Below are 18,772 nucleotides of genomic sequence, written 5' to 3' on the forward strand. Positions count from 1 at the left end.
AACTGTCTGCCGGCAACCCGATACCGTAAAACTATCGGGCTTATGGAGTGTAAAATGACATATAAAAAATAACCATTATTATTTTATTTTTTATTAAAAGGGTTAAAAGAGTGCCAATACTTTAAGTGGGGTGCCAGTACCACGAGATTTAGGTATGGGGATATGATCAGTGGCGGAGCCAGGGGGGCCCAAAGTACGCCCTGGCTCACCCTGAGTTTTGGTATAAAAAGTGATTAGTCTTGGTAAAACTGAGAATTTCCCTTTCCTTGCGGGCTTGAGCATACCATTAGTCTTTGTATTGTCAATTTTGCCTATCAAATGTGAAATAGAATGAGTGTCTCTAGTTAGATATGCTAAGGGTCTAAAAGTAATTTTGTCATTTATTAGTTAACATTTGAAAACACGGCACATGGGTTATCACACATACACTTCAATTGAATATGGTACTTGATGGTGTGCTTCTGTAAGTTTGTTCAACATATGGGGGCTTGACAAAAGAAGAACATAAATGAGAGAAAAAAAAAAAAGATAGAGTATAGACAATTAGATAGTACACCTTAATTATAGAAATTATTAATTAACAAAACAAACAACTTAATGAACTATTCTTTGCAATTCATGATCTTGTTTACTCCTATAAAGTATATTAGGTTTGACTTATGACTATTCTTTTATATTAAAAAATTTCGTTAACTAAATTATAAATGATTTTGATTTTGAAAAATTGACAAAATAAAATAATAATTGTCTATTTGCATTTAAAAAAAAGCAATAGACAAATATTATACTAAAGAAAAAAACAAGAAAAACACGTGTACACTCTAATTGAGTTGTGCTGAAAATTTGTAGTGATAATCGGCCCTCTGGAATAAACTCCTGGCTCCGCCACTGATATGATCCTCTTTAGAGAAGAATGACAGAACAACATTTTGTACTTTGGCTGGTGGATCAGATTTCCATTAAAGTGGAGACACTTTTTATTGGGGGGTGGGGTTGTCTGCCTTTCAAAAAGCTACTTCTGTCGTTTAGTTTCAAAAGGTTAAATGAATTTTGTGCATGAAAACACCCTTTGGAAACGTACCCCACGCCACCTGACCCGAGTGTTGTCGTGCATAATAAATTGTGATGACATTCTTAAAGGTTTCTTAAAAGGCTTGGCTTAACCTTATCGTAGACTCACAACAACCATTTGGCATGTTAAATGAATGACCCGCCTCTAGCATCATTTCAAAGGCCTTCGATGCCATTTGTTGTCAATAGTCAAATCAAGTGAAGTCACGTTACAGATGAAAAACTTACTATTCTTTCATCCAGTTCTTTCTCTTTTGTTTAGTTAAAAAAAATTAAGAAAAATAAATAAAAAGAAAATAAAAAAGAAAAGAAAATTATTAATTCTCTTATTCCCACTATTGTGAGTAGAAAATCACTTATCCCTTTTAATTTTGCTTAATCAAGTCATTAATATAAAGAAAGAACACTAATACTATAAAAATCAACGGGCAACAATACAAATTAAAATTGTATTTTTCAAATAAAAATCTTATTTTTCTGTTGAAAGCAATACAATCATTTGGATTTCATCCAGAAAATGAGCAATCTTGCATGCATACTGAAAAAATATTTTCTCTAGATAATTTGTTATTTGAAATATTTTTAAAATTATAAATTTATTTGGTTTTTTTTTAAATATGTATTTATTTAGTAGTGGTGAAAGTCATTACTGTTTTTGGGTTACCATTGCCTTTCGAGTCGAAGACAAAGAGACACAACCATGGCTGGCTGGTACAGGTGAACTTCTTTGGTTTCCTTATCTTAATTACCTTCTTTTTTTTTTTTTTTTATCTTTATTTTTTTAACGAAAATATGAATTAGCCTGAATGAGTAGTAAATTTCTCTTGTGTGACGTGGCATTAGCCTATTGGGCTGTTAGCCAGATACAAGACAGTAGCTTTTCCGCTAGCTAAGGGTGGAATTTGAGCCGAGGGCTCAGAGCTCGGCTTGAGCTTGGCTCGTTTAAAATTTCGGCTCGAGCTCATTTCGTTCTTATATGGTAAACAGCTCGAGCTCAAATTAAAGCTCACGTAACAAATGAGTTTGATGAAGTTTCTACTGACAAATTTCAAATAAGATATTTATAGTGTAAAATAACCAAGGGCTCGGAGCTCGGCTTGGGCTTGGCTTGTTTAAGCTCGGCTCGAGCTCACTTGTTTAATATATGAGCCAAGCTCGAGCTCAATTTAAAGCTCGTGTAATTAGCAAGCCGAACTTGAGCAAGGTAAAGTTCGGCTTGTTTAGCTCGAATTCCACCCTTACCGCTAGTACCACTCTTGTACAAAGCCAATCAAACTGGAGTTACCAAAAAAAAATCAAACTGATGGACAAGAACTACTTTTCACAATTAATGTATTTAGAGAAATATATACCACATAAGGGCCTATCAATCTATCATCCTCAAATTCAAACATCCTTTCATTTTGGTCCCCACAGCATAGTACAAATTATCGTAATATATCACGAAATATTGTGATACCCATCTAAGGATTCAGGATCGATATGGTTATATCCCAATGATAGTCGATAAAATGAACTCTAAATATGATTGATATCTTTACGAAAAAACATATGATTGATATACCTATAAATACCACAATAAATGCACTATATTGGGGATATCAGAGATATTTAAATATAGATTGTACTATGTTGATAACTAGAAATTACCAGTGACTTCGTCACTATTCCTTTGTAGCGTTTAATTTCATTCAATTACTAAGTGAGAAATATAAAGTAAAAACAATATACATGCATTCCAGACTAAATCTCACGGTCAAATACAATTCATTCTATTTAGTATTACAATCGAGTTATAATTTAATTATTAGTACTTTGGTGTATTACTTGGTCCACTATAATTATTTCATATATTGTTTTTAATCTCATAGTTTAGCGTGGATGAAGATCGAACTATTGATGGGGACTTCAACAAATCAACAGAACACTAACATCATTATATTTTTCATTTTTTTAGTCATATAGTTAGGTTTCCTTTTCAGTTTTCCTTTAACAACACTGTTCCTAATTTGATTAAAACTCACGTTTTTAGTTAATTTTTCTTTTAACATTCTTTCCGTACTCATTAAATCTTATACTATTAGTTACGTTCATTCAATTAAATATCAAACTCTTACTTACCAAAATAATCGACTAAATTTTGTGGTCCGTTCAAGTAAGGTATGTGACATGTAAAGAATAATAAATTCCTAATAATTCAGTTATTTGTTGCACACTGTTTCTTACTAATTCAGACATATATATTTGATCTCATTCACAAATTAACTTTTCTCATATTAAATCTAGACCACCACTTAACAATAAAATACTTCGAGATAGGTCTTTTATATTATGTTAGATTGATATCAACCATTTTTTGTTGACTATAACGATTTAATTAATTATTTGTTATTGCATTTCAAAGGGCAAGAGCAATCGAAAGTATATCAAGTAAATATCAACAATAGAGTGACATTTGGTGATAATTGTTGATATTTGCATGTATACCAATGCAAAATATCCCCACAGAAAGAGATATATCAATAATACGTATTGGCGATTTCAGATGTTGACATAGGCAGACACTTCATATCATGATATTTTGTACTATGCCCTCACATAGATAGGCACTTCAGTACAATGCCAAAGTGGTTACAGGATGTAAGGTGCGCGCCCTTAAAGTAGATAGATACAATCATACAACGGCAACATATTCATTCACCAAAATATTTTCACCGTTGCCCTTATAGCTCACACTTGTAAGAAAACTAATGTGCTTATGCTTGGTTCATAGAATTTGGATTACTTTAACTCAAAGCCCAAAATATTGCCGATATATATGAGATATTGCCAATATATATTGTTTTTTTAGTACACCGATATTGAAATATTCGATATATCTCAACCGAATATTGAATCATTTTTTTCCCAATATATATCGCAATTTTCGATGTAACGATATATACCGACCGATATATCCGATATAAATTGTTGACTTTGACTAAATATTGTTGACTTTGACTGATATGTTAACGATATTTCTGATATAATCGACAATATTTTTGATATAATTGATGATATTTTCATATATCGACATACAAAACAAAATTTTGACTGGTCAACAAAAAAATAGATATCTCCGATATATCGGTTTTTGAATACATCGAAATATTAACCAAATTTGATATTTTGGCCTTGCTTTAACCAAACAGCAGTCCACCACGAGTCCACCGTAATTAGATACTACTTGGCCATGATGTAGATGGTTGTCATCTTGTATTATATACAAATTCTTTAGAGAGTCTTCCTAATGTACTTAACTGGTCACTAGGAATTAAGATTAAGTTTCTCATTGCACCGTCCAATTTTATAAGCAACAATTAATCATCTCTAGACTCCTAAAACATGTCATCTTAAGCTTTTCTTAAACCGAGTCTTGATCTAACCACATCATTGTCACATAACGCTTTAGAAAGTTAAGCTACTGTGGAAGTGTGGATAGCCATTTTCAAAACTACATTTCTCTAAGAACATTTGGGTTTCACTCCTCGGAGTCCAGTCTAATTCTCTTTCTGTCTAAGTCCAATGGAACCTATCCCCCAAAAAACAGTAAATTCGAGCTCCAATGCTATTCCCGCATAACAATATTGACATCCACTCAAATCTTCATAATGCACCTTGTTTATGCAGTGGATTTTGAAGGAATGCAACAAGCATTGATGCCCACTAGCAGTGGCTACCAACTCAAAGAGCCACAGGACCACTCCCTGTGGCTCCCAACAAATTGCCAAACCAACTTCCTGCGAGCCCCACTTGCACCAAATAAAAATTTCCTTAGTAACCATTATATTCCTACACTTTCGTTTTATATCTGAATTCTGCCCTTTTTTTCAGTGAAGTTGGTAGCCATTGGAAGTGGCTAGCGGTATTGGTAGCCATTGAGAGTGGCTACTGCTTCATCTACCCGTTAGATCTCCCTTTTAACCCTTTATCCCTATCCCTATGCATTCCAAATGTAGCCGATCATGCGGAAAACTGTTGCACGTAGGCACGTAGCCATGACCTATTGATTCGTCTCACCAGGGACAAACAAATAAGTTGTAGTATGTATGGCATAACATTTGTCTCCATGATAGTACATGGTACCTGCCAAAGCTGCAATAAATAAATCACTGCCAAATACATGAGATTGAAGATATATGCATTACATTCATGTTGATGATAGTACAACGAAAGTTACAGTAAATAAGCCTAGTTTTGGTATTGTCTTGAATCATACTTATTTTCATCTCCACAAAATATTAGGTCATCTAGTATTCAGATCAAATTCCCCTGTTTCTCGCCATTCATCTTGCATGTCAGACTCTTCATTATCAGGTTCATTCTCATCATTCAGGAAATCCTCAGACGGCTCTTCTTCCTCTCTGTTAGTGTTTCCCCATCCATGCATCATCTCGTCCATGTTGACCCCATGTTCCTGACCTCCCAAGTGATGGTCAATAGAACCACCATCAGCCTGAGATGCAGCAGCATTCCCTCGCATAGGAGCGCGGGCAAGCATCTCAGCACGTGTCTGTGCTTCAGCGCGAGCTTGCTCTGCTTGAACAATTGCCGCCATCCGCATCTTCGCTTCTGCAGCATCTCGATTGGCCTTCTCCATTGATTCCATCTCCGCCCTTATATCTAACAGCATGTGTTTCTCCTCTTGTAGGAGAGCCTGCTCAACCATCAATCTCTCTTCTGCTCGGAACTCCCCCATAGCACGCTTGCGAGATATGATGTTGAATGCAAGGACCTGTTTCTCGAAAGTGGCAGTAAACTCAGCAACCTTAGCCGCAATATTGTGGTCCCATTGTTGGGAGCGTGATGGCATCTGGCCTGTTGTGTCAGAATCAAGAATCCTGTCATCCTCTTCAGCTTCATAGTCTGCCACAACATGGTAAGGCAGAAGCCTGCACAAACTCAGACAAAATGATGATGTTAGAAAATTTAACGCTAAACATAATAAGAAAGAATTCCGACCATGCTTGTCGCCTTAATAAGTCGCTACTACTCTGTTATTGCAAACAGAAGGACAGCAAAATAGGAACACGAACCAGCTCACCTTCAATGGAAAACAATAGATTGTGGTAATTACAGCCACAAGATATTGATGAATGTAATTTTACTTTTCTTGAATTCCAAGGTATCAATGGGCAAGGAGAACCCATTCATCCTCACAGTATCAAATAATTATATCAGCAGCATTTTGAAGTATTATTATTCTCTTAAGGAAGTATAAATCAACGAGGTCTACCCGTTTTCCTTAAAAAAAAATTCCCCCTTTCCCCTCTTTAAGCACGTTTTCCTTAAAAACCATCTCACATGATTATGAGTCAAACATCCACTAGATTACAATATAAAGAATAATAACAATGGACGATGGAACATCTTCCTCGCCCAATCTTTTGGACACTTCAGACATAATGGAACAGCAGAACTTTAGAAGGCGAAGAAAATGTGGCAGCTCTTGGGAGTTGTGAAGGAGATTTGTTTGTGGGAGGGCGTCAGGAAATAGAATCTTATTCTTGATTAATCTGAGTTACACTGTAAGATAAATAGATAAGTGCTTTGAGTGTATTGTTTTCCACTTTTAGTGACTTACTAACGTGGTTGTCATTTTATCAGATAGGAAGATTACCTCTCTGGTATAAATGTCTGCTTTTCCAAATACATTCAGGGTAAAATAAATACAATAAACCTGAGCTGATTTTCCAGTAATTTTGACTGCTTTTCCTATTTTACGGTACTTCATTTCTGCACCGATCCAGATTTCTATAGTCTTCTTAGGATGTCTTCAAGAGTACGAAGGCATTCGTATGTTTCCCATTATTCTTATGTTACGAATAATGGAAAATAAGGCAAGACTAAAGGCTTGGAACAGAACAGAAAATAGTTATGTCTAGCGGAGTAATGGCTGCAAAAGTGATGAATAATCTTCAGAAACAGGAAAATAGCTAAGATTTGATTCATTGAATGGGGAACTCATCCAAGTTCAAGATTTGATCCATGACTATTCTCTTTTAGACATATAGAATCCTTCATTAATTAGAAGTTTAGAGAACCAACGTCTTTTCTTCAACCTCAAGTTGTAGTGGGCCTTCACCAACATCATCAATTTTGGCACTGATATGGTTCCTAAGTTTCGTGTGAATTAGGCCGAAAGTGCTCCAATTGCGCTCACACCTAGATAATAAAGTAGTTTGAGAGAGGATTCCGATCGCCAACTCCCTTAGCTCGATCGTCTGACCACCATACAATTCCCACCATCCAACTGCATTATTTTAAACCCAAAAGCACATCTTATCTTTTTTTTTTTTTTTGTTGGTAGATAAGCAGGGTTTTTAGAGAGGTCCCTTACCCCTTTTCATAAAGATCAAAAGAGCTGATTACATAAAGACCAAGCATTTGAATGATTGAGAGAATGCCAAAAAAAATTCATTTACCAAAGTCTGAAATTGTTATTCCAACTTGCGCTGCATGTGCCAAATTCTCCAACTCGATCGCGGAACAAAAAAAATCTAATAGACTAAAGTATTAGTGATCCAACATAAATGCAAAATTCAAATTCTAACTTGAGAATATCAATATTCTTACTTTTACCTGATGCAATGCATTAGCCTGCTTTTGACCATCATTAAACAACACTTTTACTACCGCTATAACTAATTTAATGTGGGATTCGGAGAATCCGAGCCTTAAACTATATTGGTACTATGGGTTCAGGTTCATTGCTAATAGAAATATGCATAGCTTTATGGATTATTTGAAATGATACATATGTAATAAACTTATAATATATTAAATCAAGTAAACTCATCAGCTATGTGTAGCACATGTAGCAATTGCTTTAACCATCTTTTGTGCATAATATCAAAGGTCAAACCACTTCATGGGATATCAGAGATCTTCTCTCTCAATATTTCAAAAGCTCAATGGACATACGATATTGTTGGCTTCTTGTCACCATCCAACTGCATAGGCATTTGTACAAAAGTTCAAGAATTTCTATAATATAGTTAACGTTTCCAGAATTTTTCTTGAACGACTTGCTCCACAATCATCATACCCTTTACAATATTAGCCGGTGGTAAGTCAAGATATTTTTGAGATGTTAACATTTGCCAAAGTAATATCTTATTATGCTGGAGACTTTTAAGAGCCAAGTAGTTTGTGTCGAATCTAGTAATTGTAGGTTTAACTATATCGCCACCACATGTCGACCTCATTAATGCTAAGACCCTGGATCTAGTATAAATGAACTTTGTTGATACACCCGGACAACCTTTCTTGTTTAGTAATATCCTTTAACATCAAGTCTATACAGTGACAAGTACACTGTGTCAAAAATAAATTATATCATGGTGTTTTCATTAGCATTTTTTCAGCTTTTTTGCAAGTAGAACCTTGGTCAGTTACTAATTGCACCACATTTGGAGCACCTATCTCATCAACTACCTTTTTCATTAAATCATATATCGTTTTGTGATCTTTCGAATCAATAGTGACATTGATAGACTGTGTTGCATCGGGACAGGACGGAGTGTCTGGTTTGGACACGGGTACGATGATTTGGACACGGCGAGATCTGAAAATTAGGGTCTGTTTTGCTTGTGTCCGTGTGTCCGTGTCCGCAGGACACGGGTACGCGATACAGAGGAAATTAGGGCATACCCATGCAACAGAGTTGATAGACTCCTGAAAAATTGTTTCCCATCACAATAGACCATAAAAGTAATGAGAGACATCTCTCTTGTCCCAGACTAACCATCACACATAATGGTGCATCCATGAGTTGGATGTTTCTCTGCCACTTCACTTGCGAACTTGTTGATATCATCATTTTCCATTAGTAAATATTTTCCCATTACCTCGAGTAGTTGGTCCTTTCACTACAATATGACACGTCCTGATGAAATCAATCGTTGGTTGGTAGTATAGATTGTTCGTCGTTGATGTTTGTGGAGGTACTGCGGCAAAATTGAACTATGTACTAATCTGTCTACCCGACTTCTCCCTCCATGTCATTATTTTGCCAATGTCTTTGACACTAGATTGGTCGTGTTTCGGCTGTATAACAGTGTATGGATCAATCGGATCAATCGTTGGTTTCATCGTTGGTTGTCTCATGGATTTGGACCTCCCAAAACCCCATGAAACCCTCTACCTCTTGACTCAAAAGTAAGACAATAATGAAAATTTGTTGTTTGTTCTCCTTCCCTTTCTAACTGAATATTTTCTCATTGGTCAGCTACAAAGTTTATTTGAGCACGTTGCATTCCCTGTCGTATGCATTTACTTCTTTTTCATTGAAATCATCATCCAAATTCGCGCATATTCTCTCTCGGACTTGAGTTTCCAGTTGCCATTTTTCGCTTTTCTAGTTGTGCTATCCTCTTGCATTGCAATTCTGGCATGTCCAGGGACTTGAAGAAACCTTGCCGCATTGCTACCAACCTCGACTAAATGTTGTTTTAGTCGATTGACCCCGCCACTTTGAAATTCTTAATGACATCTAAACTTGGACTTGCTGCTATCTAATGGCATACTATGAGGCCAACCAATATCTACTTTCCTAACCGTTTTGATTCGAGACAAATATATAACTTGAAATCTATCGACTATAAATAATTAGCCAAAGAAGTATGGGTTGAGAAATAATTTAAGTGTTGTGGGGAATTGCATGAGCTCTGTTCGTCTTGACATGCCATAGACGTCCTAAGCCGAGAGGTGAAAATTTTAGGTATTAAATTATTTGATAGTTTAAAAGTATTAGCAGAATTGAATTGAATAGTCTAAAAGACATAGGGTATTGAATTATTGGCTTTGCTTTAGACTATCCAATAATTCAAAACCGCTTGTGCTTTTAGACAATTCAATAAATAAATACCCAAAAGTTCTTTTAGACTATCCAATATAGTTCCATACCGCGAATTTTTATAGACTACTGAATAATTCAATACTCAAAAGTTTCACTCTCTTGACTTTGGCTTTGGACGCCCATGGCAGGCCAGGACGAATGCGTGAGCAATTCCCCATAATACTTAACTACTGTCTCAAACCATACTTTCATTTCTTTGACTAATTAGTTATATTTGTTTATTAACTCTCAAGTTATACATTTTTTTTTAGACCAAAATAGTTAGGAAAGTTGATATTTGACTAGTCACATGGTGCGTCATTGGATAACAACAAGTCCAAGTTCAAATGTAATTATTGTTAGTAAGAATTTCAGAGTGGTAGGGTTACTCAACTAAAACAACACTTAGCTGGAGTTCGTAACGATGCGACAAGATGTCTTCAAGCCCCTAAACACGAAAAAATTGCAATTTGAGGCCTGCTACAGGACGGCACAACCAGACGACAATTGGAAACTCAAGTCCAGTGCGCAACTTTGCACGATGATTCCAACGAAGAAGAAGCAAATGTATACGAATGATACACAACACGCACAAAGAAACCCTATAGCTGACCAATGGAAAAAAATATTGGCTAGAAAGTGAAGGAGAACAAACAACAAATTTTCATTATCATTGCACTTTGGAGTCAGGAGGTGGTTTTGGAGCAAGCAAAAAAAGAAAAGAGTTTCATGGGTTTTGAGAGATCTAAATCCATGAGACAACCAATGATTAATCCATATACTGTTAGACAGCCGGGACACGACCGACCAAGTGTCAAAGAGATCGGTAAATGAAGACATTGAGAGAGAAGTAGGGTAGACGGATCATACATAGTTCACTTTTGCTGCAGTACCTCCACATGCATTAACGATGAACAATCCATACTACCAACCAACGATTGGCTTCATCACTACGTGTCAAACTAGAGTGAAATGACTAACTACTCAAGAAGTAATGGGAAAATATTTACTGATGGAAAATAATGATATCAACATGTTCGCAAGTGAAGTGGCAGAGTAGCATCCAAGTTGTGGATAACACCATCATGTGTGATGGTTTGTATGAGACAAAAAAGATGTCTCTTATTTACTTTATGGTCTATTGTAACGAGTAAACAATTTTTCAAAAGTCTGTCGATATCACCATTACTTCGCAAGATTACAAAACGATATATGATTTAGTGAAAGAGGTGGTTAATGAGATAAGTGCACCAAATGTAGTGCAAATAGTAATTGACACTAGGATACCATTTATTTTGGACACCGTATTCTTGTCACTGCATAGACTTGATGTTAAAGGATATTCTCAAACAAGAAAGGGTGGGCGGGTGTATCAACAAAGCTCATGCATTGACAAAGTTCATTGATAATGCATCCAGCGGCTTAGCATTAATAAGGTTGACATATGGTGGCGATATGATGCACGGATACTATTGTTTACCTATTGCACCGGTGTCCATTGGGTACGATACTGGTACTGGATACACTTCAGATACTACTGAAACTGTTGAAACGTATTGTTCCATATCATCGCATAGCTATAAATAATACAAAGGGTTTTTTTTGGGGGGCAGTACAGAAACACAGATGGAACATAAGAAATAGAGACAGATGAAGAGGAACTCATACCTACTTCGTTGCTAATCTATATAATCACACCACCACCTTATGTTCGAAATAAAAAACGCTATTTTTTTCTAAGAATTCTATATTTATATTCTCGTACCAGTATCCTAGATTTTCAAAAAACGCCGTATTGTATCCGAACCCATGTTGCCGTATCGGTACTGTGCATCATATATGGTGATATAGTTAGGCAACAACTAGATTCGCCACAAACTACTTCGCTCTCAAAAGTCTCCAGCAGAAAAAGATATTACTTAGGCAAATGTTCACATCTCAAAAATATCTCGACTTACTACCGGCTAACAACAAGTTGCTCAAGAACAATTCTAGAATGTAGTTAACTATGTTGTAGAAATTCTTTAACCTTTGTACAAATGCCTAAGGTTGTTGGATGGTGACAAGAAACCAACAATGCCATATGTCCATTGAGCTTTTGAAATAGTGAGAAAGAAGATCTCTGAAATCCCGGGAAGTAGTTGGATCCTTGCTATTATCAATAAAAGATAGTCAAAACAATTACTGCACACATAAATGGTGAGTTTACTTGATTCAATTTAAGTTAGTTAAATAATTATTATTTCAAATATTCCTGAACGTTATGCTTATTTTTCTACTAGCAACGTACCTGAACCCATAGTTCCAATACAATTTAAATTTCGGATTCTCCAGTTAGAGCGGTAGTAAAAATATTGTTTAGTGATAATCAAAAGCAAACTAATGCTACATCAGGTGAAAATAATAATATTTGATATTCTCAAGTTAGAATGCGAATTTCAAATTTATGCTTGGTCACTACCACTTTGGTCTAGTAGATTATTCAGTTCTGAGATCGTGTTCGAGAATTTGGCACCCCTGCAGCGTAGGCTAGAATAACAATTTCAGACCTTGGTAAGTTAATTTTTTTGGGATACTCTAAATCATTCAAATGCTTGGTCTATAGGTAAGCCGTGTTTTTTTCGGTTTAAAATAATACAATTAAATGGTGGGAGTTGTATGGTGGTCAGACTATGTAGCTAAGGGAGTTGGCCATCGGAATCCTCTCTCAAACAACTTCATTATATGAGTGTGAGCGCAACTGGAGCACATTCGGCCTAATTCACACAAAACTTAGGAACCATATTGGCTCGCCAGAATTTAAAGACGGTGGTGAAGTCCACTACAATTTATGTTTGAAGAAAAAACATGCTGACTGGGCTATTGACCTCGCTCAAGTTTTTATGGATAGTGAAGAAGTTGATCCGTTAGCTGACTGGGCTATTGATAGAATTTTTTTAGAGCCAATGTTAGATATGGAATCAGGTAGGCCTGACCTTGTGGTGCATGGGTATGGGTACGAGTGTCCGATTTGGATGCCAATACAACAATTTGGACACGACATGGTGTAAATATTATAACACAGGTACACACCTAATATATATATATATATATATGCATTTTGATAAAGCCCATTAGCCATTTAAAACAATTATTGCTTAGTTTAGATCTTGAATATAATTCATTCCAAAAAGGCCCAAGTCCACATTGCTTGTTTTTAAGACTAGCCCATTTAAAATTGTCTGTCCACTTTGTTATTAGCCCAAGTCCTTTTAAGACTAGCCCATTTAAGACTCTTACATATAACTTTAGGTCTTCTTCTAACGTAGAAACCCTAGATTTGGGTTGCACAGCCGCCATGGAAGAATCATTCTTACAGAATTGAGACTAAAGAGAAAAAAGATGGTGCATAAAGAGAAGAAGATTCTTCACAATCCCCTCTTTCTTTCCTTTTTTCTTTCTTTCTTTCTTTATCTTCATTCTTTCTTTATCTTCTTTTTTTTTGAAATTGAGAATCTTGAACTTCACAGATTTGAATGGCGAACTTGTGTCGAGTCGGTGTCCGTGTCTGACATCGACACGACACGGGACAGGCCACCAATATCGCCATACCCATGCAACACGGGTCTGACCTATATGTTGAAAATATCATCAATAGAGTAATTGGAGAAGGTGGTGACTTGGGAAACATTCTTCTAAAAGGGTCTAGATAAGACTCGGAGATAGACGGTTTCCTAATTAAACACTAATTACTTAGCTCACAGGTAATTATGAAAAACCCTAACCTATTCATATAAATATGATTTATTGAACTACGTTTAGCCAGCCATTAAAATGTGGTTCAACTCATATTCTTCTTCTCCTTCTCTTGATCCAATACATTCATTTGTTTTTTAGTCATCAACAAAATACCCGTGTTTCTAGATTAGGAAAAACCATCACACATTATTTATTTATGAGTTTACAAAATCAAACTGTTCTTTTGATTATTTTGATCATTCTCAATTTCAACAGATCTAAAAATACTTACCCAACCAAAAGTCCAAATTACCAAATAAAAACAAAACAATTAATGCAACCAATTAAAGTAAGCAAAATTAAATTAAATAATTAAAGTAATGCCAAATAAGCAAATAGAACATGAAAATAAATGAGAATAAACAAAAACATAAACATGCCAAAGTCGACAATTTTAAAAAGATGGGAGTAAAGAGTTAACTTCGACAGTCACCATAAATTTAGAATATAGTTAATTTCGACAATCCCTACTCTCTACTTCTCTCTCTCTCTCTCTCTTTCCTATAATACAGTATAGAACTCGAAACTTGGAGGATAAACATTAAGGAATTGGTGAAAATTAAGAGATCATACCTTTTAATAGCTTTAAAGATTTGTAGTTTTTCGATCAATTTTCGTCAAATCTTCTTTCAAATCGACCTCCACTCTCCTCCCCTTTATTTCAAATCAAATCCCCACTTTCATCTCTTTTCCTTATCTCCATATCTACCTCCAATACCAATAATAATGAACTTTTTGAAATGTCGTCAGTACAACCAATACAGGCACATCGTCGATTTATCACAATAAATTAAACTGTTTATTTGGTAATGAATTTATGTCTTTTATATCATCGATATATCAACAAATATTTCCGATATTTATAGTTGAATATCAATAGCCATATTGTGATATTTATGTACCCTTCTCTGAATTCTTGATAGAAATAGAGATATATTGCGATATGTTGAATTATGGTTCCAATAACCCTATATGGAGACACGAGAACAGGATTGGGGTGCCAGGGGAGTAACTGATCATTTCTGATTTCTGAACCAATAATAATTGGCATCTGTCTCGTTCTCTTTGTGACCATCAACGAAACTAAAAGGTGGTTTTGTCACCAGAAAAGTGATTTCCTTTGAATAAAACAACCTTACACCACTCTGGCAAGGCTTGATCTGCAAGCCAAATAGACTGACGCATCCACGTGCTAGTTCCTATTTCATACATATATATTGATGATTTCCCTCACAAGCGCACCAAATCAAACTAATAGGCCTTCCATGTATAGTAGTTCCCCCCTCCCCTCTCAATAATTTGACTGCCACCTTTTCCTAATTGGTCGAACGTTCTGATTGAAGCTAAGCAAGGATCAAAACTTTACCCATGCGATCAATGAATACCGTGATACCAATGCCACAGTGCAATCAACGTAAGCAATCAAGTTCATATGGTCAACATCCAAAAAAACACCAAACTAGTGTTTCAAGAGATAAGAAGTGTGCGCGAAAGGATAACCATAAATCAAAAGGAACTAATCTGTTGTTCAAAATTGAAATCCATAAGTGGATTCCTACAGCTAAATCATCAGAAACTAGTGGAGGCATTGCCATGGTTTGACTCGCAATCCTTCAAATTCATCTGAAGAAGGATTTCAGGCCAAAACCATTGAGAATACTGGCAATTTCGATTTACCTCTGAATTTTGTTTACGAGAAACCATCACCACCAATTATTTTTTTAGAGAAGATATCCATGGTTGGGCCCCTATCAACGGAATCCTTTCTTTAATCCCTATAGGATACAAACTAGGCCCTTTAACAGGAGTCCAAAAAACCAGTTCTTAATTTATATGCCTCATACTTGACCTTAGCCCTCCTCTTTTCAAAGTTTCTTGTAAGGCATACCCCCTCCAGTTATTTCCCTGACAAAGGTGACACAAATTTTGAGACGACCAATCATCCAATTCTACCTTTTCCTGCCAAAATAAGATGACTTTAGCTCCATTTGTAGAACAAGGCGGAGCACGCTGAATACATTTCATTTCAGCACTTCTACACATGATGGAGATGGACCCTTATTTGTGGATTAGAAGATAGGTGATTTACCATCCCCATTCATGAAGAAGCTTCTTAGCCAATTACCAACAGCCTTTCAGTTATCAGCTTTCCTAAATTTGGCACTTCTATTGTTTATATCTTCAGTGCTTAAACTTCTAACTATGCAACCCCAACTTCGATAACCCCCTTGCCAGCCTAGAAGTTCCTAATTATTTGATTTCCTAAACTTTGGCCCTTCAACTGTTTAGATCTTCAAAGGTGAATATCTTACTTTATGCCGCTGCGACCGTGATGTTTACTAGTTACATTGCCAATAAATCAACCTTGTGCACTTACTCCTTTTCCATAAGAGAAATACTTTTAGCATCCGTTAGAATTAAATAAAAGACCCAATCACTGCCAATGTACAAAACTGTTCTCCCCCCCACCAGAAACCTCATCTTTACCGGAAAATTGCCCCACACTTCTACACCTTCACCCATTTTCTTGCCATAGGAAACAAAAGCTCTTAGGCGACCAATCATCCAAGTCAGGATTTCTACACATGACTTTAGCTCTACCTTTTCCGGCCAGAATAAGATGACTTTAGCCCCATTTGCTAGAACAAAGTGGAGCATGAAGAAAACCTCTTATGTATAGTTTCGGTACTACCACACATGATGTGCCGTTATTTCAGGAATGGAAGATAGCAGGTTTACCTTCCCCCATCTTAAATAAGTTTCTTAGCCAATTACCAACAACTTTTCAATTATTTGCTTCCCCAATCTTGGCAATTTATTGTTGAACTCTTTAATGCTTAAACTTTTACCTATACACCCTAAACTTTGACAACCCCCTTGCGTTGAAAGCAGCCGAAAAGCTCCTCAATTATTTGCTTTCCGAAACTTTGGCCCTTCATCTGTTGAGATCTTCATTGGTGAATATCTAACTCTACGCCACTGCAACCCTGATCTTTACTAGTGCCATTACCAAACAATCAGTCTTGCGAACTTACTTCTTTTTGTTAAGAGAAACACTCTCAGCACCACTACACTTACATATAAGACCCAATGACTACCAATATAACTATATAAAACGGTGAATAACTTCCTCCCCCTACCACAAATCTCCTTTCAGCAGTTTCTTGACCAAAAAACTTCCCCTGCAGAACATACTCTTACTCAATAGAGAAATGCTCTTAGCATTTCAAATTAAGACACCAATGCATCTTACAAGAAAAATAAAGTCATTAACAAACTAGGGTACATCATACAAGACCAAATTGTTGTTGTTGTTGTTGTTGTTTCTAATACAAGTACATTCTTCTGCCCTTTGAACCAATCAGCTCAACAGCTCCATCACATCACTATTATGAATAAGAAGGAAGAAAGGCACACCTTCATTTACTTTCCTAGTGCTAGTTACTGGCGCACCATTGAAAAATGAACCATTATCTATCATTCATCTTAGAAAGCTCTGTTAACATGGTTGTATCCCAAAATGTAATACATATCTGTAAGGTTACCCGGGGGTTCATTTATGGAGGGCGCAGTAAGGAAAATGTCAAGCAAGGCACTTTTTTTCCATACATAATACACAAAACTTAATAGAGTCCTATAAATGCTCCAACATAGCATTCTAAAACACTTAATGCTTCTAGAAGAAAAATACCAAGTTGCGAATGTAAGTTTATAGGCATTTGCTACATGCCATAAACGACAGGTAGTTTATAAAATCTTGCGGTGTGTTTTTAATGGAGAGTCAACATATTTAGTAGAAACCATATTGGTTACACCCCACGACCATATAGAAATAAAAAAAACATAATTAAAAGAAAGACGGCAAACCTTTCACAGGCATCCTCAAGGGAAGAAAAGGGGCGCTTAATATCAGGATGACAGACCCGCCAAGCATCTTGATATGCCATCTCGAGTTCCACCGGATTCCCTTGTCCTCGATTCGCCTTCTGTTGCAAATTAGAATTAGAATTAGAATTAGGAGTAGGGCTTTGCTGCTGTTGTGATTGTTGGCGGTGTTGGAGAGAACCAAGGGGTCGTAAATGAGCATCGATGTTGGATGGAAAACGTGAGATGGCTTGTTGTTGCTGTTGCTGCTGTTGTTGATATTGTTGTAAGAGGAGGAATTGCTGCTGCTGTTGGTGTTGTTGTTGCAGTAGCAATTGCTGTTGTTGGTGCTGATGAGCCACAGTGTTGCTTTCGTCCATTATTTTTTGTTAGTGGAGAGCAAGAAAGTGGGATGCTACTTAATTTTTGTTTTTAACTTTTTATAGTTCGGGCTGACTTTTCAGTTCTACAGTTAAGTACCTACTTTCTATTACTAGAGCCTGCAACTGTACAAGTTGCCTCCCAACACTCTAAATAGAAATAAAGATCGACTACGGTCAATGTGCCCAATCTATTAAGGCATGCACAAAGAATAAGTTCAGAGCATTAAGACTCATCAGTATGTTTTTGGTTTGGGACTTTGGGCCACTTTAATATAGCTTTTCAGTCCACTTTGGGGGTGCTCTACAGTAAAATTGGCAGCAACTCTGTCTAAAAAGGTTGGTTGAAAAAATAGTTACAGACAATACAATAGTATGAAAAACTATTGAAAACCAAGAACATAATGGTTTTAATTTATGATCCTGAGTGAGTTGACTGCTCTTTCTTTGTTTATGGCTAGACCTGCCGAATCCCAATAGCGCTCAAGCAGTTTTCTAAGGTATTTGAGTCCTCCGTTATCCCCATTGGCAAAGAGAATGATGGTCGTATGCAAATAGGAGATGAGAAGGGATGGGACATTCACCTGCAAATGGCATAGGCAGATAGGCTTCAGTGCTTCACCGTGTTTGATCGAGTTTTGCATCCAGTTAGTTAATTGCTCCGCTAAGGGCATTTTCAGCAAGTAGAGTAGGAAATAGGGGGTGCCCATGCCTGAGGCCCTTACGGCCTTGCCCACTCCAAGCTAAACCATTTTACTGGCAAGCACATTTTTGCACTTCGCAATATATATATTTCATTATT

The 18,772-nt window shown here is 36.4% G+C and overlaps 1 protein-coding gene across 1 annotated transcript; it reads right to left on the reverse strand.

The window, feature by feature from the left end:
- Nucleotides 1-5,211: 5,211 nt before the first annotated feature.
- LOC147525402 (uncharacterized) lies at nt 5,212-18,015 on the reverse strand. Its single transcript, XM_086607045.1, has 2 exons — nt 17,594-18,015; nt 5,212-6,002 (listed from the first exon to the last, which is right to left on the reverse strand). Exons 1-2 carry the CDS (start codon nt 17,968-17,970, stop codon nt 5,357-5,359), a joined length of 1,023 nt encoding a protein of 340 aa, XP_086463171.1. The 5' UTR covers nt 17,971-18,015; the 3' UTR covers nt 5,212-5,356.
- Between the last annotated feature and the right edge of the window lie 757 nt (nt 18,016-18,772).

The sequence above is a fragment of the Coptis chinensis genome, chromosome 1 (genome assembly GCF_015680905.1).
Source record: "Coptis chinensis isolate HL-2020 chromosome 1, ASM1568090v1, whole genome shotgun sequence".
Classification (NCBI taxonomy): domain Eukaryota; kingdom Viridiplantae; phylum Streptophyta; class Magnoliopsida; order Ranunculales; family Ranunculaceae; genus Coptis; species Coptis chinensis.

Excerpts from the sequence above, each read along its gene's own strand:
- LOC147525402 (XM_086607045.1), bottom strand. The coding sequence starts at position 17,970 with ATGGACGAAAGCAACACTGTGGCTCATCAGCACCAACAACAGCAATTG. Across the intron at positions 6,003-17,593 it reads CTTGAGGATGCCTGTGAAAG|GCTTCTGCCTTACCATGTTG; the intron begins GTTTGCCGTCTT and ends GAGTTTGTGCAG.